Here is a 25,395-nt window from a genome sequence, read left to right as displayed (position 1 = left end):
CCCTCTCCTCTGAGGATGGGATGGATTAAGAAGGGACAGCAGACAGCTTGATCTCTCTTTCTTCCTCTCTTGCTCCCTCTCTACCTTCGGAGGACACAGCCAGAAAGCCGCCACCAGTAAGAGAGGAAGAGGCCCTTGCTGGGGAAATGAATCAGCCCGCGCCTTGATCTTGCACTGCCAGCCTCCAACTCTGTGAGAAACAAATGCTGTGTTTAAGCCATTCAGATACTGTGTGATGCTAGCACGAGCCAAAAGTACTAAAAAAGCCAGGAGCACTGGTCAAAATCTTTCTCTTAGAACACTTTTCTCTTAGAACACTTTTCCTGTCTCCTTTCAGGAAGCACTTGCTGACTATCATTTGGCCCAGGTAGGCATTACTCTTGGGGCACACGGCTTCTCAGGCCTCTGCATTTCCACCCCACACATAAAAGCTGCTGCCACTATCGTCCCTGCCCCTCGGCCAGGCCAGATTCCTGTGTGCCCACTGAGAGTCAGGAGAAACCAGTGTTTTCCCAAAATATTTGGAAGAAGAAACCTAACAGTGACACAGAGGTAATATCAGGAGGATTTTTCCCTTACAGATCTGTGCCAAATGGACCCTACTCGATTGTCAACTGGTCTACAAGACATTTTTAAAGGACTCTGCCTCATAGTCTAATCTGTCATACAGATTTATGGCCTAAAATAGAATTTTCCAACTGAATCCCATCCCATTAGTGGGAGGCAGAATCACACCAGTTCAGCCAATATTTTTAATGAAATAGAATAAAACCAAGCAGTATAAAATGGAATATATTAGAGTATACTGTTGGTAATAAGTATTACTTATTGAAATTGTTTCTTTTTTATACATTTACATAACCTAACTATCTAAATCTATTTTGTTCATAATTATATATAATAAACACACAAATATGTATATATAAATCACACACATCTATGTACACACACAGATATAATATCATATATATATATATATATACATATATATGTATATATATGAAAGAGAGAGAGCATCCTGTGTAAATGTATTTTTTTCCATTGTGAATTGGGTTGGGGGCAGGGCGTGCTGAAAGTTACCTGCCAAAAAAATCACAGTAAGCAAAAATGAAAACAAGAAAACAAAATTCAAAATAATTTAACATAGTTTTATTTTGTTCTAATTATCTTTCATTTGGTTCTTCTGGATCTGTGTATATGGAATACTGGAATACATTGGTTTTGTTACAAATGTTCTTTCAATCGAGCACAACAGATAGAAACAAAAGGTAGAGAATAACTGAAAACAGGACATGGGTTTAGAGGTACAAGGCCAAATGCCTACCACAGAGCAGGGCATGCCAATTCTTGTCATTCCATGTGCCAAACCACTGGATGGGATGTGAACCAGAGGTAAGCGCTCTTGCCCATTAGGAAAGCCTTGAAAATGCCAATTTCTCAAATCACTGGGCAAAAGGCCAACTGCTCTCTAGGACACAGAGCCCTGAATAGGATCATGATCGATTCATATTTTTAAGTAGAATCGAATGTGTTGGTGTAGGATGCTTTGTAAACTTTTAAACAAATGCTGTAATACAATATTTTCAAATGTGATTTTAGAAAAATTAGTTTGCCTTACACTTTTAAACAACCCATCCATGGCCCCCTCCAAGAAAGAGTTTGTTTGCCTTGTTTGTTTATTACCCTGGGGCATTCCACCTCTGAGCTACACTCCCAGCCCTATTGTTTTATTCTTTATTTTGAAACAGGGCCTCTCTGAGTTGCAAAGGGCCTCACTAAGTAGTTAAGGCTGGCTGCGAACCTGAATCCTCCTGTCTCGGCCTCCCAAATGCTGGGATTCCACGCGTGCACCACCACGCCCGGCTTGCCCTGGTTTGAATTGTTGCACTTAGATCAGTGCTGCGAGCACCCACCTTTTTACATGGTCCATCCAGAGCTTCCAAGTGGTTCTTACCTTGGGGAGTTAGCTCTCCTGGAGTTTCCTAACACAGCTGCAGGGTGTATTGACCCAAAGGTCTTGAGTCTAAACTTCTTGAATTAGGAGTCACTAATTTATAACAGGTCATTGTATCAGAGGAACCAACATATCACCAATTAACTTAATCTCATGGGACCTGACTACACTCTATAGCTAACCACCATGGCACCACACAACCCCAGAAGCGCTCTTCTCTTAGCATGTTAATGACAACCGTGTCCTAACAAAGTTAAATGTTTCAGCCTTAAAGTCACCACTGGAAGGCAGATTTGGCCCAACACTGAGAGCCAAGACTTGCAACCAATTAATTGAGCTCCATTTGACTACCTGTGTAGGAAGGAAGATGACATTATATCATTCAGTCAGTACCTACAATGATAATTCTGTTGCATCCTTCATTGTTATACATTTTTATAAGTACATTTGGAATAATAGTTGCCGTATCCAATACCTTGGATCATGAAGTGATGGTATTTCTCAGTCTTAGCTAGTGTCTGCATAGAACTCACTAAAGCTGCCATCTACAGAAAGCTAACAATACACATTACTACCGAAAACATACTAGAAACACACTCTTTAGCTTTTTTTCTCAAAACATCTTAATTCTGTGACCTTTAAGGTAAACAAATACTAGGTAGCAGAGCAAGAGTCTTAGCAACATGCAATAGGTTTATATTTGTACCCCCAAATTTTCTATAACATAATAGCATTAAACTTTAAAAAAAATAAAACCCTACAGATTCCTTGGGTTTTCCCTCTGAAGTCTACTATCCCATATGCATGTGCAGCTGGCAGGGTTTTTTTCTACCCAATTTTTCATCCCTCAGATTAAAGAAAATTTCTTGGTTTTCCTGATGGCAAAGCTTACTCATAAAGACAACCTGTACTGATAAGTCAGAACGAGTAGAGACAGCTGGGTAAATGTTACTCAGAAGGCAGATTTGCTGCTGGGATGGTCCCTGAGCCATCATCAGGTACTTCCTCTGCTATGTGGCTGCTTCAAAACCACCCAGTAAACAATTTTAAGTAGATTATCACCTTATCGGCTTGTTTACACTGTAGCATTGCAGCACAGCGTATAGTTAGGATAGCTTCTGAACCTTACAAGAAGGTCTATTTCATGATTATTTCAACCCATACAGATATAGGTTGAAATAATAAACCTATATTACATATCTTCTGATGAACATTGAAAAGCTTGATCAAAATGGATGTTTTCATATACATTATTCGATTCTTAAGTATTTTTAGACATGTTCAAGCAATAAAATTACTACATTTTCATTCAGAAGTTTTGCATTTTTCACTTACCACCTATAAGCCTGTAATAGTAATAGCAGATTGGAGAGAGGGGAGGAGAGCGACCTTTCCACCTCTCTAAATTACATCAACATCCAGGATCCCACTCTGAGGTCCCTAATGACATTTTTTTATGGCTCTTAGCTAAACAATTGTCAGCTAAAAGAGAAGGGAAAATGAAATTGCGAAGAAGTTGCAACTTGCCAACGGTTGAGTCTTCAACTCCCTATTATAGAAGTCATACATCTAAACTGAGTAAAAAGCAGTCTCCTAACCTATAACAGAAAGAAAAGAAGGAAAAACGGAAGGAAAGGGAAGAGAAAGTCTTCAGTGGACTGAAATACGAGAATCACTCACAAGGCAAAACTGCTACCTGTTTGGATCTTCAGAGGAAGGCTGGGGGACACCCCTGATTCCCCAAGGGGATGGGATTTTGCATACATAATTTAAATAAATCAACAGAACTCTCCTCACTAATCACCACTGCCTGGACCCCGAGTGCTACTCTCTCTTTAAAGCCACACTACTTCATTATTCTGCCTGGAACTCTCCTAAATGATTCATTCCCCCCTTCGCTCCAAGCACGCTCTGCAGGGAAGCTAGAATTTAAGTTTAATGTCTCGTGCTACTTGCTTCAGAGATCTTGATGAGGGGAAGGAAGGAGAACCTAATTTAATAATTCTGTCTTGATTTGGAAGGGGTACCCTTTGACTCCCGGACCCTCCAAAGAGCTGGACAGACAGGACCCTCTGGGAAGCTATAATCCCAAGCCAAGACTCTAGTTGGGGAGCAGGGCCCACGTGTGGCCAGAGCGGTCACCCTCGGCGAGGCTGGCCAGCGCTGGCCTGGGGTCCACCTGAAACTGGCTGAGCTCTCGCCCAGACACCAACTAGACGGGGGCACCCAGAGGGCAGACAGACCAGCTCGGCACCCCGGGAGCTGTCCTGCAGAGGGGCCGCCCCACGGACAGACGGACAGACGGACGGACAGACAGAGGGACAGAGCTCCGTTCAGTCCAGGGCTCCCGCCTGCCCCGCCTTACCGTCCCAGCTCCGACTCCACCTCGAAGAAATCGCTCAGAGCATCCCTGTTGGAGCCATCAATCCAGTAATCCGGGACGGGGCTGGCAGCCCCCGGGGCCGCGCTGGCGGTGACCGAGGAGCAGGACGAGGAGGAGCAGGAGGGCGCCGTGACTTTGAGCATCTTGGCGGCCGGACTCCGGGAGCCGCCGCTGCCCGCCGCCGCCTGCAAAGCCGGAGCGAGAGAGAGGAGAGGAGGCGAGAGAGGAGGCGCCCTTAGCCGGTGGGCGGAGAAGGGCAGCGGGGCTGTGCGGAGCCGGCGGCCAGGGCGCGGGAGGCCCCGCAGCCGCCCCTCCCTCCCTCCCTCCCTCCCGCAGCCCCTGCCCCGCTCCCCCTCCCTCCCCCCCCCCCCCCCCCCCCGTGCGGGCTGCGGATGCTAGGGCGGCTCCGGGTGCGGCTGGGATGGGGAGCCAGAGCCCGCGCCCCGCAGAGCATCCTCCCCGCGCCCTCCCGCGGGGTGGGAGAGGGACCTGGTCATTGTTGGCGCAACTCATCCCTCCTCCAGCGCGGCGCCCAGCGAGTCCCTCCCACCCAGCTCCAGCCAACCAGCCATCCCTCGCCTGTCCCTGTGGCAAAGCTGATGTTGGTGGCAGAGGGGGTGTCCTGCGCTTGTCAATCCGCCAGGGCTCCCGGCGAGGCTGGGAGAGGGACAGGCCCGCTGACCCCGCTCACCTTTGGGAGAAGTCTTCAGTGGGAATCGCCGCGGTCCTGGTGGCTGCTGGCGGCTCTGCCTCTTCTGGCCCCGGTGGAGCTCCAGACCCGGCACATACTTGGCGGAGGCCAGTTCCTGCTCAGCATCTGCAGGCCAGTAACAGAAGTGGCTCAGAGTGACAGGTCTGCGAGGGCCCTGGAGAAGCCGACTACACACACCAGCGCCCTGCCTCAGGGCAGGACCGGCCACCAGGCCACCGGGCCTGATGGAGAAGATTGCTCCCTTTAAAACTGTCCTCTTAGCCAGGCGTGGTGGCGCACACTTGTAATCCCCACGCATGGGAGGCTGAGACAGGAGGACCACACAGGTTCGAAGCCAGCCTCAGCTACTTAGTGAGGCTCTCAGCAACTTAGTGAGACCCTGTTTCCAAATAAAATATTTTTTAAAAGGTCTGGGAGTATAGCCCAGAGGTAGAAAGCCTCTGGGTTCCACCCCCAGTACCACAATAAATAAATAAATAAATAAATAAATAAATAAATAAATAAACAAACAAACTATCTTCTTCCCCGAGGGAGAAAGAGAGCCCATCAGAAATATTCTAATATCCCTCCCTCAACTGTCATGGCTAGTCTAAGAATGGCTCAATATCTACCATTTACACTTCTACTCTGGAACTTTTTTTTCCTAGCGTTCAGGAAAGACCAACAATCCATTATTATTTTCTGATATATATATATATATATATATATATATATATATATATATATGTATGTATAAATACACTACACACACACACACACACACACACACACACACACCTATACACCACATCTCATTTCTGACTCTAGGCTCTTTAATCTCATTTCAGAGGTATTAAGTCTTTTTTTCTTTCCTGACATTCCTTTAACATTCCAGTAAGTCTCCATTCCCGATATCACCAGTTATAAACATGGTCCAATATTTTCCTCTTGTTAGTTTCTTATTCTTAATAACTCTCCTGTTGTATTGAGTGAAATAACAACCAAAAACATCCAATCAAGTGGTGATAGGAATTCGAGCCTTAGTTGATTAGGAATGAAAAATTATTATAGGAACGATTCCTCACAGGTAATTTTATGATGATGAACACATTCTCGGGTTAAAGAGGCTCAAAAAGAGCAAATATATGTAAGTTGATGCAAATTCCATTATATGCTGGATTCTTTGGTGAGAGACTAGAAATACTTATGTGTCACTCCTAATCAGAGGATGAATTCACTAATCTTCATATTAGGAAATCAAGCACATAAAACAGGACAATAAAGCTTTGCAGAGTAAACTGTAGTTTTAATTTGATAGGTTTCCCTTTGGCTTTCATTAATTGGTGGAAAGATTAGCATACACAAGTTCTGAAGCCATCTTTTATTCACACCTCTTTGAGGCAAGCCCAGAATTGGTAGCACATGAATGCTTGTCTCTGGTGAACAATTTTTACATTCCAGAGAAGTCATTTACATCTATTCTGTTCACAAATGACTTTTGTAGAAGTGCTACTCATCAAAGTTTCAAAGGAGAGTATCATGATCCCACCTTCTCTTCAGTTTCACTTTCTATTGTTTTAATTACCCATGGTCAACTGAGTTCTGAAGAGAGTAAGTGGAGAATTTCAGAAATCCTCAGTAAGTTTTAAATCCCCCACTGACCTAAATGATATGACAAACTCTTGAGCCATTTCATTCTGTCCCAACTAGACTATGACTCATCTTCCCTGCATATGCTACTGCCCACTAGCCGTTTACCAGATCGACTGTATGTGTGTATGGAAAAAACGCAGTGCGTATGGAGGTCAGTGCTATCTATGGCTGTAGGCAACCTCTGGTGGTCTTGGAGAGCTTCCCCTGTGGATAAGTAGGGAACCCACTGTTTTTTTTGTTTTTTTTTTTTTTAGATCCATACAGAATACTTGTATTTTAAAAACAAATAAACAGGGCGTGGTGGCACATGCTTGTAATCCCAGTGTTCGGGAGGCTGAGACCAGAGGATCATGGTTCACGGACAGCCTCAGCTACTTAGTAAGGCCCTCCACAACTTAGTGAGACCCTGTTTCAAAATAAAGAATTAAAAAATAGGGCAGGGGTGTAGCTTAGAGGTTGAATGCCCCTGGGTTCCATCCCCAGACCCGCAAAAAAAAAAAAAAAACCGATAAATATAAATTAATAAATATTATTTTAAAACATATGGAACAGGAATTAAACACATGTCATTTGTAATCACTCTTTGCCAAACCTCAACTAAAATGGCCAGTAAAGGAACAAAAGCATAAACCCACAAAAAGAAAGAGGGAAGTAATGTTAACTAAATCTTGAACATATGGGCTAATGGTGATCGACTCAAAAGACTGGAAAGATGTGAAACTTAGATTTTCAATGGAAAGAGCAAATCAGAAGAAATCTAATTCCTGGTTTGGGGAATATAGTTCAGTAGCACAGTGATTGCCAAGCATGTGTGAGGCCCTGAAAAATAAGATAAGGAGGTGGAGGAAGAGAAGAGACCTATTCCTTACAACAGAATCAAGACATGCTCTGGAGTTAGAATATCAGTTTTAAAGATGGGCAGAGAACAGAGAACAAGACATTTGTGGAAAGTTTTTGCAAGAAGCTCTTAGGTTCCTAGAACCTCTCCTAACCATTCATGGACAAACTATACTCCTGCCAAACCCTAAAATAACATAATAGATTTCACTAAAGACAGTTAAAACATGTCTTAGATCAGAAGCTATAGCCGAGGCCATTTTGAAAACAGAGACACAGGGAAACTACACAGGGCAATCCGGGAAGCGCCAGGGTGCTGGCAAATAGGCTTACATCTATCCTACCTCCTAGTACATGGAAACTGGAGGATTTCTCACTGAGAAAACTTAACAACCCAAGGTTAGGGAGCCCCATTGATGCCAATAATTGGAATACCCCAAAGTATCCTGATTAAATCACCTAAGCGTGAAATCCACTGTTAAAGGCTCAGCAACCCAAAGTTTCTAACTATTTATTGTCTCCCACATGAATAAAGTTCCATCCACTAATGGCAATGCAGCTGATAAGAATGTCTCCTATATATAAAAATTTATGACGTCTGGATGAAGTATAGAAACAAGTATTTAAATGTACAGGATAACATCCAAAATCAGCAAACTGGGAATAACAACCCATGAATAGAAGCAACAGTTCTGCGTGAGGAATACGTGTTCACCTCTCCTCTTACGGTGCTCAACAGATGGCACAGGACAGCAGTAACTCAAGCTGAAAATTTCAATCTTTTTAGTTTCAGTGTAAGAAAATAGAACTCAACTGACAGAGATATTAGAAATTGAGCAGGGAATTCCAGAAAGAACTAACCACAGTGGGAACACCCCAAATCTGTATGTAATCTATGCTCAAATAGTAGTCTAATGTCCAAACTGTCAAAGTGTGTGGTAGACTCTAGACCAGAAGAAAACTGGGAGATTATCCCACCAAGTTAAATGTGTGTTGTGGGAGGGATTTAAAAACTCTAAGAAAGCTGGGCTTGATGGTGCACGCTTATAATCCCAGCATTTGGGAGGGTGAGACAGGAAGATCACAGTCCATGGACAGCCTCAGCTACTACTTAGTGAGGCCCTTTGCAACTCAGTGAGATCCTGTTTCAAAATAAAGAATAAAAAAAAAATAGGGCTGGGGGTGTAGCTCACAGATAGAATGCCCTGGGTTCTATCCCCAGTACCAAAAAACAAAAACAAAAATAAAACTAAGAGGCGGGCGTGGTGGCACACGCTTATAGCTTGTCATTCCAAAATTTCAGAGGCTGAGACAGGAGGATCGCAGTTAGAGGACAGCCTTAGCTACTACTTAGTGAGGCCCTTTGCAACTCAGTGAGACTCTGTTTCAAAATAAAGAATTAAAAATAGGGCTGGGGCTGTAGTTCAGAAGAGAATGCTACTGGGTTCCATCCCCAATACCTCAAAAAAAAAAAAAAAAAGAATAACTCTAGGAAAAATATAACAGAATTCAGAATCTCTGCAAGAAATCATTGACAATATCCAGTATATAATAAAAATTACTAGGCTTGACAAAATAACAGGAAAATATGAGAATGTAAGTGATAATTAAAAGAAAATCCAAAAAATAGAAACCAATTCCAAAATGATTTATACACTGATATTTACATAAAATTAGTTGAAAGAGCTATTGTAGCTGGACATGGTGGCGCACACCTCTAATCCCAGTACTCGGAAGACTGAGACAGGGGGATTTCGGGGTTTTGTTCAGCCTCAGCAATTTATAGCGAGGCCTCTGCAACTCAGTGAGGCTGTTTCAAAATAAAAGATAAAATAGGGTTGGGGGTATAGCTCAGAGGTAGAATTCCCTTGGGTCCAATCCCCAGTACCAAAATGCAATACAATACAATGCCAGACAGCAGTAAGAAATTAGAAGAGTGAACCAATTATGGGATGTGGCATTTGGATCACGAGAAAATGCACAGCCACTGGGGTTCACATATATTAGGGTAGTTTACAATTTATTGCAGGCTTTTCTCCAGAAACTTCACTGGGCATACTGAAAGAAATGGAAGAAAGTCCCAAAAAAGCCTGCTCACAGTTCAGAAAGACCCAAAAGAGAACAGCAGCTATGGTGAGGTGCTAGAACACAGATCTTCTTCTTTATCTCCCCTATGGAACAAGAACTTTATAATAAGCATGGTCAGCTTTAGATATTGGTACAAACCCAATGAAGCCAGGGAAAGGGAATGAGAAAAACACCTCTACAGAGAAAAAGGCACAGTGTATGCTGGGCTGCAGGCCTTGGTGGCCCCTGCCTGTGATGCCAGTACTGGGAGACTGAGAGAGGAGGATCACAGGTTCAAAGCCAGCCCCAGCTACTTGATTGGATAAAATAAAAGTAAAATAAATATAAATATAAAATAAAATAAATATAAATATAAAATAAAAATAAAAGTAAATAAATAAATAGGCAGTCCTGGGGGTGTAGCTCAGAGGTAGAAACCCCCTGGGTTAAATATAACAAAGTAAACAAATAAAAGATAAGAGCACTGAGGTCAGATGCTGAGAACCAGGCACACAGGGCCTACCAAAGACTAGATTAGAGCAACAATATGTCCTCTCTATTTATAAAGACCAAGCTACCAAGCCGACATCAAGCCAACAGTGGGATGCTGATAGTGGAGTTGTGAGAGGAGGGAGACGGCCCTTCTCAGCACAAAGAAAAGGCCTAAAGCCCAAGCTGAAGCAGACACATAAAAACATTCTCAGGAAAACCAGCCCCCAGCCTAAACTAAATGTATCAGTAGAGAAATTTGAAGCCAGTGGTGCACTGAAGTAACAGAAAATCGTACTCAGTTCTTCACTGGATTAACTAAAACCCCTACAATGAGTGCACAGCAGAGGGGAAGGTGTGCCCTTTTACATACGTGCCATCGACTAACCTGTTTCTACTGTCCCACACAGCACGCATGGTACTCAGTACAAATTTCTGAGGCAAACAAAATGGCAAGAGATAAACAGAATATTGCTAAGAAGCAAAGCTATGAACTGAACCGGACTCAGATATGGCAGAGATGTGAGAATCATCTGACAGTGATTTAAAAATAACTATGATTATGATGTTAAAATTCTAATAGAAAAGGTGAAAAGATATGAGATTAGTGGGAACTCTTAGCAAAGTGATGGGAACTAAAAGAATCAGATGGAATTTTAAGAAACAAAAAAACCAAAGTAACAGGATGGAAATATGCCTTTGAGTTGGGCATGTTGGTGCGCACTTGTAATCCCCGCGCTTGGGAGGCAGAGACAGGAGGATCACGCAAGTTGGAAGCCAGCCACGCTGGCTTAAGAGACCCTGTTTCCAAGTAAAATAAAATAAAAAGTGGGTCTGGGAGTGTAGCCTGGAGGTAGAAGGGTTTCTAGGAACCCAAGTACCACACCAAAAAAAGAAAAAGAAAGAAAGAAATATGCCTTTGACACACAAATTATTAGATGTGGCAGAGCCGAGGATAGAGTACAGAAATGTTAAGACAAGACAAGGGAAAGTATGAACGTAAAAGGCAGCGAACATCCAGGGGCTGTGGAAAAATCTGAAATGCATTAAAGAGATCTTCAAGATACAATCTTAGTGTATCTTAGTCTAACATAGCTAGCTGGACTCACAAAGGAGGATAGAATAGGATCAATAAAAATTTTAAGAAAGAATGGAATAAATGTTCTGGAACTATTACACACACACACACACACACACACACACACACACACGCACACACATACACACTCACAACTACAGCTTCAAGAAACTTAGAGAAAGAGTGAGGAGGATACACATAAAATACTATGTATAGCCGGGCGTGGTGGTGCACGCTTGTAATCCCAACATTTGGGAGGCTGCGACCAGAGGATCAAGGTTTGTGGACAGCCTCAGCTACTTAGTGAGGCCCTCCACAATTCAGTGAGACCCTGTTTCGAAATAAAGAATAAAAAAAAATTGGCCAGGGGCTGTAGCTTGGGGGTCAAATGCCTCTTGGTTCTATCCCCAGACCCGTAAAAAAAAAAAAAAAAAATACTACGTATGTGTGTTACCTATGTATGTACACACATAGAAATATATCATCTTGACATATGAGATTTAATGGGCTGGAAACAAAGGAGAAAGAGAAGATAGGAAGGTGGTTAGGGAAAAAGACACATGACTTACAAAGAAAAACTCATAAGAGTTATAGTGAACTTTTTATCAGATGATTAAGCAGAGAAGGCAGTGATGTTCTTTTTTCCCATTATTTCTATGATGCTATGTTTGCTTAGCAGTTTTATGAACATATAACTGACGTAAATTTCAAATATCAGAAGTATAAACTATAGTAGGCTTAGACATAAAGATTTACCTGTGAGACCATCACCATGGTCAAGAGAGTGAACAGTGCCATACTCTCCAGTCCTTGTGCCCCTTGGTCATCTTTCCCTGCCTGCTGACCCCTCGCCTTCCCCATCCCAGTGAGTAGTGATCTGTTGTCACATTATGGACATGTTTACATTTTCTAAGGTTTAATTTAAATGGAATTGCAATATGTACTCTTGAAGAAGAAAACGATTGAAATAATGCTATATTCATGCATAAAGTTATCCATCCCAATCTCAAGAATATGGATGGAAGGGGGAGGAAGCGGGGAGAAATCTGGAGGGAAGCACAGCAAGTGCCGTGCGTACATGCATCCCTATGGCTCTGAACTTCGTTACGATGTATAGTTATAATGAACCAATAAAATATGTCAATAAAACCTGGCCTGAATTTTAAACAAACCAGTACAGAGGCATATTTTATTAGCGCCCATATTTAAAACAATAAGATTCCAAATGAGCAACCTAACGATGCATTTCAATGCTCTAAAAAAGAGTAATAATCTAACCCCAAAGCCAGTTGGAAGGCAGGAAATAATTGAAGTCAGAGCAGAAATTAATGAAATAGAGAACAAAAGATACAAAGGATCAAAAAAATAAAAAATTATATACTACTGCCAGGCTTAATACACTGTGTTGTGTGTGTTTTCAGTTTCCACTTCTCAGAGGACAAAGTGAGCCCAAATTTTCTGAATTTCCAAGATTTCCTAGTAATAGCAGAGCCCTTTTCTTTAGCTGGATGATCTGACTTCTCCTGCCTTGCTCATCTTTTCTAACATTTTATGATTTTAAACACACTGAGAAGCTGCAGCAGAAAAAAAAAAAAACAAATTATCTTCCAGAATCAATAATTAGGAAAAAATAAAATTATATCCCAAAAAGATAAACTAAAAAAGGGGGAAATTAATGAACTGGAAAACAAATCATAAAGATACCCAGAAGGCCCAAGGCATGTTCTTTAAAAAGAGCAATAAATTGATGAATCTCAAGTAAATAGATCATTAGAAAGAGAAAAGACATAAGTAAATAATACTAGCATTAAAGCAGGAATGTTTACAATTTGATAAATTTTAAAAGTTATGAGACTATTATAAAAGTCTGAATAAAATGGATACAGTTCTGGAAAAGCACCACTTACCAAAACTGATACAAAGAAGAAAAAAACCATAAAACTAATTGAATCTTTAATCGTAAACTTACACACACACACACACACACACACACACACACACACACACACACCCCAGAGGTTCCACCTGTAAATTCTTCATTTTAAGAAAGAAAGAACAGAAAGAACAAATCAATCTTATATAAACTCTTCCAGGTAACTAAAAACAGGTAAATTTAACTTCTCCTTTGAAGCCAGGATGGCAGATACATTACAAGAAAAAGAAAGTTTTCAAGCCAAAAACACTAAGTTTTTCTTTTTAATTAAGTAAAATATAAAAAATTATACTATACCATGACCCAGTTAGGTTTATCTCAATCTTTCAAGGATGATTTAACACTTCAAAATGAACCATGTATTTCCTGTACACTAGCATAAAGTGGTGAAAAATCATATGGTCTTCTTAATAAAAGGAATAAAAAATTTTGATTAAAATCAAGTCTGTTAAATACTGAAAGACACTTAAACTAGAAACAGAGTTTGCAATAAAAATCACACCTAGTGGTAAAATGTCGAAAAAATTCTATCTGAGATCAGAAATAATGGAAATATGCTATGACCACTTCTGCATTTAGCCAGTATTGCACAGGAGGTCTTAGCCAAGACAGTAAGGTGAGGTAAAACAAAAAACCAAAAATAAAAACAAAAATCTAAAAGGAAGTGTGTGTGTGTGTGTGTGTGTGTGTGTGTGTGTGTGTGTGTGTGTGTGTGTTACTAGAGATGGAACCCAGGGGCATTCTACCTCCGAGCTACACCCCAGCTTGATTTTCTTATTCTTTATTTTGGAACAGGGTCTTGCTAAGTTTCAGAGGTCCTCACTAGGCTGCTGAGGCTGGTTGCAAACCTTGATCCCCCTGTCTCACTAAAAGGAATAGTACTAAAAAGAGAAACTGTCATCATTCACAAATGAGATGCTTTCTAATGGTGAAAATCCACATGAATCTATAAATTAATTCTTAGAGTTAATAAATTTATAGTCACTAAATACAAAGTCAATATACAAAATTGAGCATAAAATGTTTCTATATATTAGTAATAAACAACAAATAAATAAAAATGTTATATTACTCAGTAATAAATAAACCACTAGTCAGGCATGGTGGTGCACACTTGTAATCCCAGCATTCAGGAGGCTGAGACCAGAGGATCGCAGTTTGTTGACAGCCTCAGCTACTTAGTGAAGCCCTCCGCAACTCGGTGAGACCCTGTTTCAAATTAAAGAATAAAAATAGGGCAGGGGGTGTAGCTCAGAGGTTGAATGCCTCTGGGTTCCACTTCCATGCCTGCAAAAAAGTAAAAATAAACTACTAATATAAACAGAAACATGGATGACTCCCAAAAGCATTACACTAAATAAAAAAGTAGACACAAAAGAGTGTATGTTTTATAGCTCCATTTAAATGACATGCTAGAACATATATTCCCAAACTTATCTGCTTCACTGCCCCATTTTCAGAAAGTAAACAAAATTACTGTTTCTCTCATTCCAGACATCAACCTTAAGTGAATAAAGAGAAAATGCAGTGATTATATTTATTTTTTTACACTTTCATTGGTGCACTGTAATTATACATGATTGTAAGTTTCAAAGGGATAAATTCACATATACACATAGTGTACCATTTGGTGTATTTCCCTCTGCATCTCACCCCCTCCACTTCTCCACACGTGTAGTATAATTGGTTGTGATTCATCATATCTGGACAAAACATTATTTGAACTGATCTCTTCCCTCCCCTCTCTACTGGTTCCTGTCCTCATTTATCTGCATTCTTTTATGTATCTATATTTCATTCCAGTGTCTCCGCCCTATTATCCACTTTGGGAATCTATGTTCTAGAAGGACAAAGTGAAAGTAAAAAGTCCTAGTGGAAATGTATCTTGGTGCTATAATTGAAGTTTGTCAAGAGACCGGCTAGGTTGCCTGCAAAGAAACAATAGTCACAGAGACTCATGGAGCAGAATAGAAGACTCAGAAACAAATTCACATGCTTAGAGCCACTTTATTTTTGACAAAGGGGCCAAAAACATGCACTGGGGAAAAAATATTCTCTTCAACAAATAGTGTTGGCAAAACTGGTTAACTATATACCAAAAAATGGAAATAAACCCCACTTTCTCACCCTTCAAAAGAGTCAATTTAAGATGGATCAAAGATCCAAATTAGGCCAAAGATCTTTCAGCTACCTAAAGAGGGCACAGGTCCAACAATGCAACACATAGACGCAAGTAAAAGCTTTCTCAATAAGATCCCAAAGGCAAAAGAAATGAAAAGAAGGATCAATACATGGGATTGCATTAAACTGTGTGCAGCAAAGGAAACTAACAGGAACCTCAACAGAGAGTTGACAGAATGGGAGATTTTGCCAGCTACTCTTCCAATAGATTACTAATATCTAGAATATAGAGCAAACTCAAAAAACTCACTGCTAAGTAAACAAATAACCCAATCAAAAATGGGCAAGTGAACAGCCCAAAGGAAGAAACACAAATGGCCAATAAATGTGTGAAAAAAAACTTCAATACCATTAGCAATTAGAGAGATGCAAATCAAAACTACCCTGAGATTTCACCTAACCCCAATTAGATTGGCAATCATTAAAAACACAAACAACAACACATGCTGGTGAGGGTGTGGAGAAGTGGGAACTTTAATACATTGCTGGTGGGACTGCAAATTAGTGCATCCACTTTGGAAAACAGCATGGAGGTTCCTCAGAAGAATGGGAATGAACTTACCAAATTGATCCAACAATACCAATCCTGGATATCTACCAAAAGAAAGGAAACCAAACTGCCATACTAATGCATGTGTATCTATGTTCATAGCCACACAATTCACGACTGCCAAACTATGGAACCTGCCAAGATGTCCATCAACAGATGAATGGATTACAAAACTATGGGGTATGTACACAATAGAATTTTACTCTGCCATAAGAAAGAACAAAATTAGGTCATTTGCAGGGAAATGGATGGAACTGGAGAATAATATGCTAAGTGAGATTAGTCAGTCACAAAAAGTGAAAAGTGAGATGTTCTCCCTAATATACAGAGGCTTAGGGGGGAAATGGGACGTAGGAGGGACTCCAGACAAAGGAGAAACCTCAGATGAATAAAGAAGGTGACCTAACTGAGGGAGATGGGAGGAGGAAGAGGGAAACACCCTACTGCACATGATGTTCATTCACACACTTATCACATAGTCAATCACTAAGACTAACATGAGAAAGAGGGAGGGGAAAGAGACAGGGTGGGAATTGGGGAAGGGTAATTGTGCTATATGTGTGCATTATGTCTCTACCTGCCTGTACCTCATTAATACTTATGATTATAATGCACCAATAAAAATGAAACAATAGTAAGAATTCCATAATTCTTTTAGCCATACTATTAGATGGAAACAACTGAGCACATTTTCAACATTCAGAAGAAAAAGCCTATACTTTGAATCATGCTCAAACTAATCCGTGCTTACAGTGAAGCAAAATAAAAGACATTTTCAGGTCATCAGAGATTCAGAAAACATATCACCCATTCATTCTCTGAGAAATAGTTACTTTGTGATGACTTACATTAAAACTTTTAATGTGTGCAAGAAAGTGAGTCACCAGGAATACAATAAAAGCATGTAAATAAGGAAAAAATAAAATGTAAAAATTGTTAGTGCATAATATAATAAAGTGGATATATGTACATATATATGTGTGTACATGTTTATAGAGAGAGGGTATGAGTAGTGGGAGCAGAGGAGAGGAGTCAAGAACAAAAACCACATAAAAGTAGGTTAAAAATCCTATCCTTTCTAGGTAAAGAAAAAATCTTTCTTTCTTTCATTTTTTTCTATTTTATTTCTTTCTCTCTTTCTTCCTTAAAGAAAAATTAAACATTAAACATACTTTCAAAAATATTGGAATAAAGCTGAGCCAGCTGTTGCACATCTGTAATCCCAGTACTTGGGAGGCTGAGGTTGAAACAGGAGAATCACAGGTTGCAGGCCAGCCTCAGCAACTTAGTGAGTCCTTGTTTCAAAATAAAAAGGGCTTGACATGTAGCTCAGAGGTAGACTGCCCCTGGTTCTATTCCCAGTACACATACACACACAAAAAAAAGTAGAATGAAGAGGAGGGTAAGACAGGAAGATTATAAATTCAATCCCAACCTAGGCAAGTCAGCAAGACCCTGTCTCAAATGTTTAAAATAAATTAATAAAAATAAGGATAAATATAAGAAGAATGGGAAAGTGCAGGGGAGAGGGGAAAGCATTTGATAAAAGGCACAGAGGGAAAAAAGAACATATTTAAAATGAGAGTGTATGGGAAATTCTGATCCAACATCAAGAATTATTATTTATTCAAGGTTAGGACCCTCTCTGGACACAGCTTCCATCCAGTAACTGATCTCAGACTCCTTGCCATAATTAATTCAAGACAACTCTGAGGGTCCATCACATCTCCTGAGCTCCACGGGGAGACTGGCTGAGACCTCCCATGAAAATGTACTGAATTCTAAATGTTCAGCCTTTTCCTTCTGCCCAGACCCTGTCTTCTCCATCTCAACAAATGCTTTTCAGGAGACCTTATTTTGGATAGGTGGTACGAAGTGGTTCAAAGAAGCGAATTATTATTTTTATGTGTGTGTGTGTGTGTGTGTGTGTTGCTGAGGATCGAACCCTGGGATGAGGGTCTACCTGTGAACTACATCCCCAGATTTAAAAAAAAATACTTTTAAAAATATTTTTTTTTAAACTTGAAGTAGAGCCAGGCGTGGTGACGCACGCTTATAATCCCAGTACTTGGGAGAGTGAGACGGGAGGATTACACAGGTTTGAACTCAGCTACTTAGTGAGGCTCTCAGCAACTTAGTGAGACCCTGTTTCCAAATAAAATATGAAATAAGTCTGGGAGTGCAGCTCAGAGGTAAGAAAGACCCTGGGTTTCATCCCCAGTACCATAAAAAACAAACCTTGAAACAGAGTTGCTAAATTGCTGAGAGTATGGCTAAATTGCAGAGGCTGACTTCAAATCTGCCATCCTCCTGTCTTAGCCTCCCAAGTATGAGGGATATGGGCCTACACCACTGTTCTTAGCTAGGACGCAAATTTTAAGAATGGAGTTTGGAACCTGACTGCCCACTATCTGGCTACCAACAAAGATCCCATCAGCAGTTAGTGAATGAGTATGGAATTCTCCTGGAATATTCTGGCAACATATTACGATCACATTTTGTGGCATAATGAATAACTCCAGCACTTAGGGGCTCACAATAACTATTATCTCTCATGATTCTGTGGGTTGACTGGGGGCATTTCTCTAGCTTCAATGATTTTGGCTGGGGTTGCCATCATCTGGGAATTTAATTGGGCTCATTCACATGGTTAAAAACCAATATTGGCTTTAGCAACAAGATTGCCTGGGACTAGTGATCAGGGTGACTACAAGGTGGGCAGCTTTCCACAGCATGGCAGCTGAGTTCCCAGAAGGAACAAGGGCTCCAAGAAAGAGGATGTAGGAACTGCTGGATCAATTGCAGGTTAGGCCAATACCTTGGATAGTTCAGTATCACTTATACCATATTCTATTGATCAAAGCAGTCACAGCATAGGCCATAGTCAAGGAGAGAGGAAGTAAGATTTATGATGTGTACATAAAGGCTGGGATGAGATTGGAGCTAGTTTAAGTGACCAGTTATAGCACAAGCTAACTAGTAGTGAACTCCAATGGAATCATTCTGGAAAGAAAGTCACTAATAGGGGCAACAACTCAAATTCTGAAACATTTGGGGAAAGTAGCAATTATAAAAACAATGGAATCAGATAGCTGTCACTTCAAAGAAAAGCACATGTAAGCCCAGTGCTTGAAAGGCTAAGAGAAGTGCAGGTTCAAGACCAGCCTCAGAGAGCCATGGGGAGACTTTCAGCTACCTAGTGAGACCCTAGTTAAAAATTAACAAAAATAGCCGGGCGTGGTGGCGCACACTTGTAATCCCCACGCTTGGGAGGCAGAGATAGGAGGATCGCGCAGGTTTGAAGCCAGCCACGCTGGCTTAAGAGAGCCTGTTTCCAAATTTAAAAAATATAAAAAATGGGTCTGGGAGTGTAGCCTGGAGGTAGAAGGGTTTCCAGGAACCCCAGTACCACCAAAATAAAATAAAATAACAAAAATATGTATACAAATGGGAATAGAGTGAAGAAATGGACAATTAAAATACTCTTTCCTAAAGCTTTAGATTCAGATAATTTCACTAAAGAATTCTAACAATCTTTAAATAGCAGATATTTTCAATATTATATATAAACTGTTCCAGAGCAGAAAAAAATGAAAAGTTCCGTAGGTCATTTTATGAGAATAGAAAAAACTCTACTACTGACAAAGGACAAAAAGGCATACAAAAAGAACTGTGTAATTGAATCTCTTCTCATGCACATAAATATTAAAATACTAAAGCAAATATTAAGAAATTAGAAAATAAAGAACACATTATAATTGAGTAGAAGTTATCTCTGTCCTAGACATTCACAAAAGTCAGAGATCACTTGGTTCTCTGAGCACCAACATAATAAAAAGAAAAAAATTCAGAACATTAAGAGGCTTAGAAAATAGAATGTTATTACACTGACCACTTACTATATTATACAAAATTTGGGTGTTGTCACTCTGGTTTTGACCCCCTTCCTCCTGGCTCTATCAGGGATGGGCAGGTCTTTGTCTAACCATCCATGTTCACAGTAAACCAGTTATGGCTCCATCATCTCATTCACAACAGTTAAGTAGTCAAGTTCCTCTCTATGTTCTTTGGTAGAAAATGGAGATGAAAACTTCTTAAAATGAACAGTTATATATAAAAAAAAGAGTATAACCAAGGGTTTCCCAAAACACATGTCTGACATTACAAAATAAACAAACATATTAACTTTAGTGAACCAAAGGAAACAACCCATTCCATTCTCTTTAGTGATTCAAAATTAATTAGCAGGCAGAGACCAAAGAAAAATGTTCTCAGTCTAATAAAGGTGCTTACAAGAAACCTACAGAAAAGACCATGGCTAACAGTGAAATATGACAAGCATTCCAATTAAAGACAGTAACACAAAAATGATACCTGCCACAACTATGGCAAAATTTAGTGTTATGAAGGAGTAGGAGAAAGAAAAAGGAGACAGAAATAGGGCAAACAAAGAGACAAAGCTAATACTTTCCTTCCTATAAATAGTAGCTGGAGAGAAAATCTTATTAAAATTATAAAATACAGAAAAGATAAAAATCAAAACTCTATATGTATATCTATCCACCTACTTATATCTTTCATTTCCTCTTACATACTAAAAAGAAGATGCCAGAAAAGAACCAAAAAAATCTGTAAAAGACGATCAATGGAAGAATTTTCAATTAGTTATGAGTACATGTCATGAGGTCTTCCTAATTATACCTGGAGAGTTCTAAAATAGAAAAATAAGCCAACAAAATTGAAGAGAGTGCATAAGAGACTCATGTATATGTAAGATTTTAATTTATGATTAATTTTTTCATATAATCAGTGGGAAAGAATGCATAATCATCAAATTATAGGAAAAGTGCTATCAATATGGAAAAAAATGAAGCAAGATAACATCTATGTTTCACATCATTTACTAAAACAAATTCCAGATGGGTTGAAGTACTAAATGGCATGCAAAAATATAAACATTCTAGAGGGAAATATAGGATACTTTTTTTTTTTTTTTTTGCGATGTTGGGGATGGAACCCAGGGGCACTCTACCTCCGAGCTATATCCCCAGCCCCATTTTTTATTCTTTATTTTGAAACAGGGTCTCACTGAGTTGCAGAGAGCCTCACTAAGTAGCTGAGGCTGTCTTCAAACCGCAATCCTCTTGTCTCAGACTCCCAAATGCTGGAATTACAAGCCTGTGCCACCATGCCCTGCTTATAGGATACTTTTTAAAGCCATGGGGTAGCAAAGGTTTTTTTTTTTTTTTTTTTTTTTTTTTTTTGGTGGTGGTACTGGGGTTCCTGGAAGCCCTTCTACCTCCGGGCTAAATTCTCAGACCTATTTTTTATTTTTGGAAACAGGGTCTCCTAAACCAGCACTGCTGGCTTCGAACCTGGCGATCCTCCTGTCTCTGCCTCCCAAGTGCGGGGATTACAAGCCTGCGCCACCATACCCGGCTAGCAAAGGTCTTTTTAAGTGAGACTTCAACCCAGAAACTCAGTATAAAGCATAAATGGGAATTTTCACCTAAAAAACTTTATGAAAAACAAAAAGTTCTGTGTAATTGGAAAAAACACAGAAGAGATAAAATAAAAGTGGCAGAGATAAATTTCTGCAGCACATTTAGAGACAAGGTATTAATAACCAGAAATATAATTACTGCTATACATAATTTACTAAAAGACAAAAATCTCAATCCTAAAATGACCAAAAGATGCCAGATGGTAATTCTCAAAGAGAAACAAAAATGGTCAGTAAACACAGAAAGGATGTTCATTCTTACCAGCAATTACGTGCATGTATGAGTGTGGTTTACCACTTATTAGATGGCATAAACTGTCAAATTTAGAAAAGATATGAGAAATTAGCATATGCATACACAAGAAGCAGATAGGATGATGTTTGTTTGGTTGGTTGGTTGGTACTAGAGATTGAACTCAGGAACATTTGACCTCCAAGCTACACCCCCAGTTTTATTTTTTAGTCTAAATCAGAGTCTCACTAAGTTGCTGAGGGTTTCTCGAAGTTGTTGAGGCTGACCTGTAACCTGCAATCCTCCTGTGTCAGGTTCCCAAATACTGAGATTACAGGTGTGTGCCACTGTGTCAGGCTGATAGGAGTCTTTTTGATGAAGTAGTTAGGTACGGCAATTAGCATATAATTTAAATTCCTTTGGCCTAACAACTTTGCTTCTAGCCATACATTTTGAAGAAATATATTCACAAGTAGTACATTCACAATGATGTGTATGCAAGACCATTTATGAACTTTATCATTTTCATAGTGTAAAACCGGTAACACAGATGCCCTTCAGGAGGGATGCTCTGGGAGAGTATGCTGTATGACATGTTGAAAGAATGAGCTCTGCCTACAGATATTATATGAAAGACTTTTCAACCATAAGCTTTTTAGAACATACTCCCCATTATGTTAAAAGTTAAGAAGTAAATACACTTGCAAATGTAGGTAAATGCCTGAGAAAGGGCAGAGGGATACACTCCAGACTCTGGATAGTTATATTACTGGGTAAGGCAAGACAGGAAAAGTATGCTTCAGGAGACATTTCAGGGTTTACTCTGAGTACTTCTGTATTTTAAAAATCCTTTCAGAAAAAAAAAATAGAATCATGTATTAGTAGGGTAACTCAAAAGACAAAACAATCACAGCAGTGAAGTAGCAAAGAATTTTCCTTTTTGGTCATGAGCCACATCCTGTGATGGACAAACTGCCCTCAGTCATTTTGACCATTTATTAGTCATGCTTTGAGACAGGGCCAAATTTTCAATGGATGTATGGGGCGGGGAGCTGCATATTCTCAAAGCAAATTATTCACAACAACCATTTCAAAAGCCCGTAGTTTAGATACATACTTACCTACCTCCTGCACTTTTCCCCCACTGGAATTGAGAATTTTCCTTCCTGAAACTTCTAGTTGCTAAGCAACATTTTCTTCTTCTCTGTAGAGCACAGTTGCCACACTGTACTCACTTTTCATCAGCTTTATCTTTTTCTTATTTTTCTCCTAATGCTACACACACACACACACACACACACACACAGAGAGAGAGAGAGAGAGAGAGAGAGAGAGAGAGAGAAATTTCTAGAGCTCTTCCATAGACATGGTATATTTCATTTTTTTCTCTAAGAAATTGATGTCTTATTTTTTATTGCTATAAATTCATAACTGAAAGAAAGAAGGGAGACTTCCCTTTTCCCTCTCTAAGAACACAATAACCTAAAGATGGCTTTCCAAAAATTCACAAGAGTACTGGCCTGGGGGTTCAAGTTTGGGAATGGAGTCCTAGGCCTTAGGACTTTAAGATAATGGCTCTCAGATTGCAAAGGTATATTATAATTCATTCAGTAAATATTTATAGATTTACTACTATGTCTCCTATAATGTGCTGAATATGAAAAATATAATGGTCAATATAAACAGTCACCAACCTCAAAAAAGTTCCACTGAGAGGATTGTACATTATGAATGCATGGCTCTGTGCCATCTTATTTGAAATACTTTCCCATGAGCTAGATAGTGGCTGGACAGGGAGGTAGGGGGATTTGGGTGAAGCATCAGCCCTGCCTTGGTGCTGAAGGAATAATGCATGCGGAAATATCAAGAAATAAAAAGAAAAGAGAATCCTAAGGGAAGAGAAAAGCAATCTTGGAAATGCACCCCAGAGTCCAAATAAGCAAATGACAGGAGATCCAGAAAAGAGAAAGAAAAAAAGAGAAGAAAGGAAATAATTCGGTACTAGAGAAAAATCCCCCAGCTTTAAGAAAAGTTTAATTCTGTAAGTAAAATGTGTGCCCTGAATTCAAGCAGGGCTGACTTGTAAAGAAAACACCTGCATGCATATCATGATAAGATGGTTGCATCTAAAAAAAAATTAAAAGATATTTCAAAACAAAAATAGTTTAAAAAGAAAAGAAAAGAAAAGACACAGGCTGATGTCAAATTGCTTATCTATGATTCTGGAAACCAGATGGCATTTAAGTAACATCTACAGGTTAGTGAGAGAAAGAACTGTGGCCCAATCAGCAAAAATTCAGGTAGTATCAGCATATATCTTATCTGAGACTAACCAAAGTGATGAATCAGAATGGAAATCTTAGCATAAAGGAAGGTGAAGAGGAAAAATAGTGTTAAATGAACTTTGCAATATAAACCTATATATGTATGTTTAGACACATAAATAGAACATAAATGTGTGTATGTGTATAGGTTTCAAATTAAAGCACAAAATCATGTCACCAAAAGTGCTGTACTGAGCATGAGAAGTCAAGGATGTATGTGAAAGAATCCAGGTAACTTGGAGAGAGCCAGGAATTAAGACCTTGATCTAATTGATCCAGTGTTGGGAAGTCAGGAGACAAGATGCCTTGGTCAGAGGGCTATATCCATTAAGACAGTGTCAACCACACAGATATGACCTTTGACTTCCAAGGCTCTGTGTTGCTCACACAGCAGGAGTCTGAAAGCAGGCTGTCCAGCAAGTCCCTGCATGAAGACCTCAACGGCTGCCTTGCTTGGTCCCCTTTCTTGTGGCTTTTGTCATCCTGACCTCAAAATGACTGTTCCACCTCCAGGCATGACATATAAACTTTAGTAAGATAACAAGAAGACAAAGGGCAGAAGGCAACAATAATACAATTGTTTCCCCAGAGCTCCACTCAATAAATGTCTGCTTGTCTACCGTTAGCCAGGCTGAGGTCCCCGTCAAAGAAAAAGTCTAGACCATCAAGGCTCCCCTGCCTCTTTCAAAATCTGTGTTTTGGTTAATGCAGAGGGGAGAATCATATAGGTTGCCAGCTGTGTCCACACGGGAAAACAGGTATTGTGCGTCTATATCACAAGTGAGAACTTGTGTTTGAGAAGGCAGGGTAATCTCCAGGAAAGCAAAATTTAATAAAGTTGAATTTATTAAAGTTAAATTGAGTTAAGAAGAGACCAAACAGCAGTTTGATCATACTGACAGAAAAAAAGAAAAAATAAAGAAACAATAAAACAAATAAACAGTAAGATTAAGTAACATGGCAAGAAGTATGTAAATTCTTACTTTAAATGAACAGGCCAAATAGTTGCAGGGTTTTTTTTAGAAAGTAAAACCCAACTCTGTTATATATAAGAAATATAACTAAAGCAATAAAGTAACCATGATGTTAAAAAAAAAACAGAGAGATAATTTCCTGGCAAAAATCAGAGAGAAATATATATACTGATCAAGATGTACTTTATTTATTAAACAAATACAATTAATACTCAAACAAGAACATAATCACTACTCAGACAAAAACAAAAATAATCTATGATATAATGATAAAAGGCACAATTGACAGAGATTTAATAGGAATATTCTTGAATGCATCAAAAATAAAATGACTAAAAGCACTGTGATAACTGTCTTAGTATAAAAATAACATGCCACTTTAAGAATTAGTCCAATCTAGGAGACAAGAAGTTTGTTTTCTAATACACTGTTAGAATTGTGGGAATGGATCAAGCAAGTAGACAGGTGATAATAACACAAGAAAGTGATTGCTATGGTAGAAATGAATACAAGGTATTCCTGACCCAATTTCTTTTCCAGGAGACG

General features: G+C 39.5%; 1 protein-coding gene across 1 annotated transcript in view; it reads right to left on the bottom strand.

Moving 5' to 3' along the window:
• Positions 1-4,535, bottom strand: part of CAMK4 (calcium/calmodulin dependent protein kinase IV) — a gene marked incomplete at its 3' end in the record, with an annotated part of 242,041 nt that extends 237,506 nt beyond the window's left edge. The window contains exon 1 of the mRNA XM_080704774.1: positions 4,320-4,535. Within this exon, the coding sequence (XP_080560900.1) occupies positions 4,320-4,480 (161 nt within the window). The 5' untranslated portion in view covers positions 4,481-4,535. The remainder of the gene's footprint in view (positions 1-4,319) is intronic.
• Positions 4,536-25,395: the final 20,860 nt, after the last annotated feature.

This window comes from Muscardinus avellanarius, assembly GCF_963383645.1.
Source record: "Muscardinus avellanarius genome assembly, chromosome: 1".
Taxonomy (NCBI): domain Eukaryota; kingdom Metazoa; phylum Chordata; class Mammalia; order Rodentia; family Gliridae; genus Muscardinus; species Muscardinus avellanarius.
This window is presented reverse-complemented; position numbering and strand designations above follow the sequence as displayed.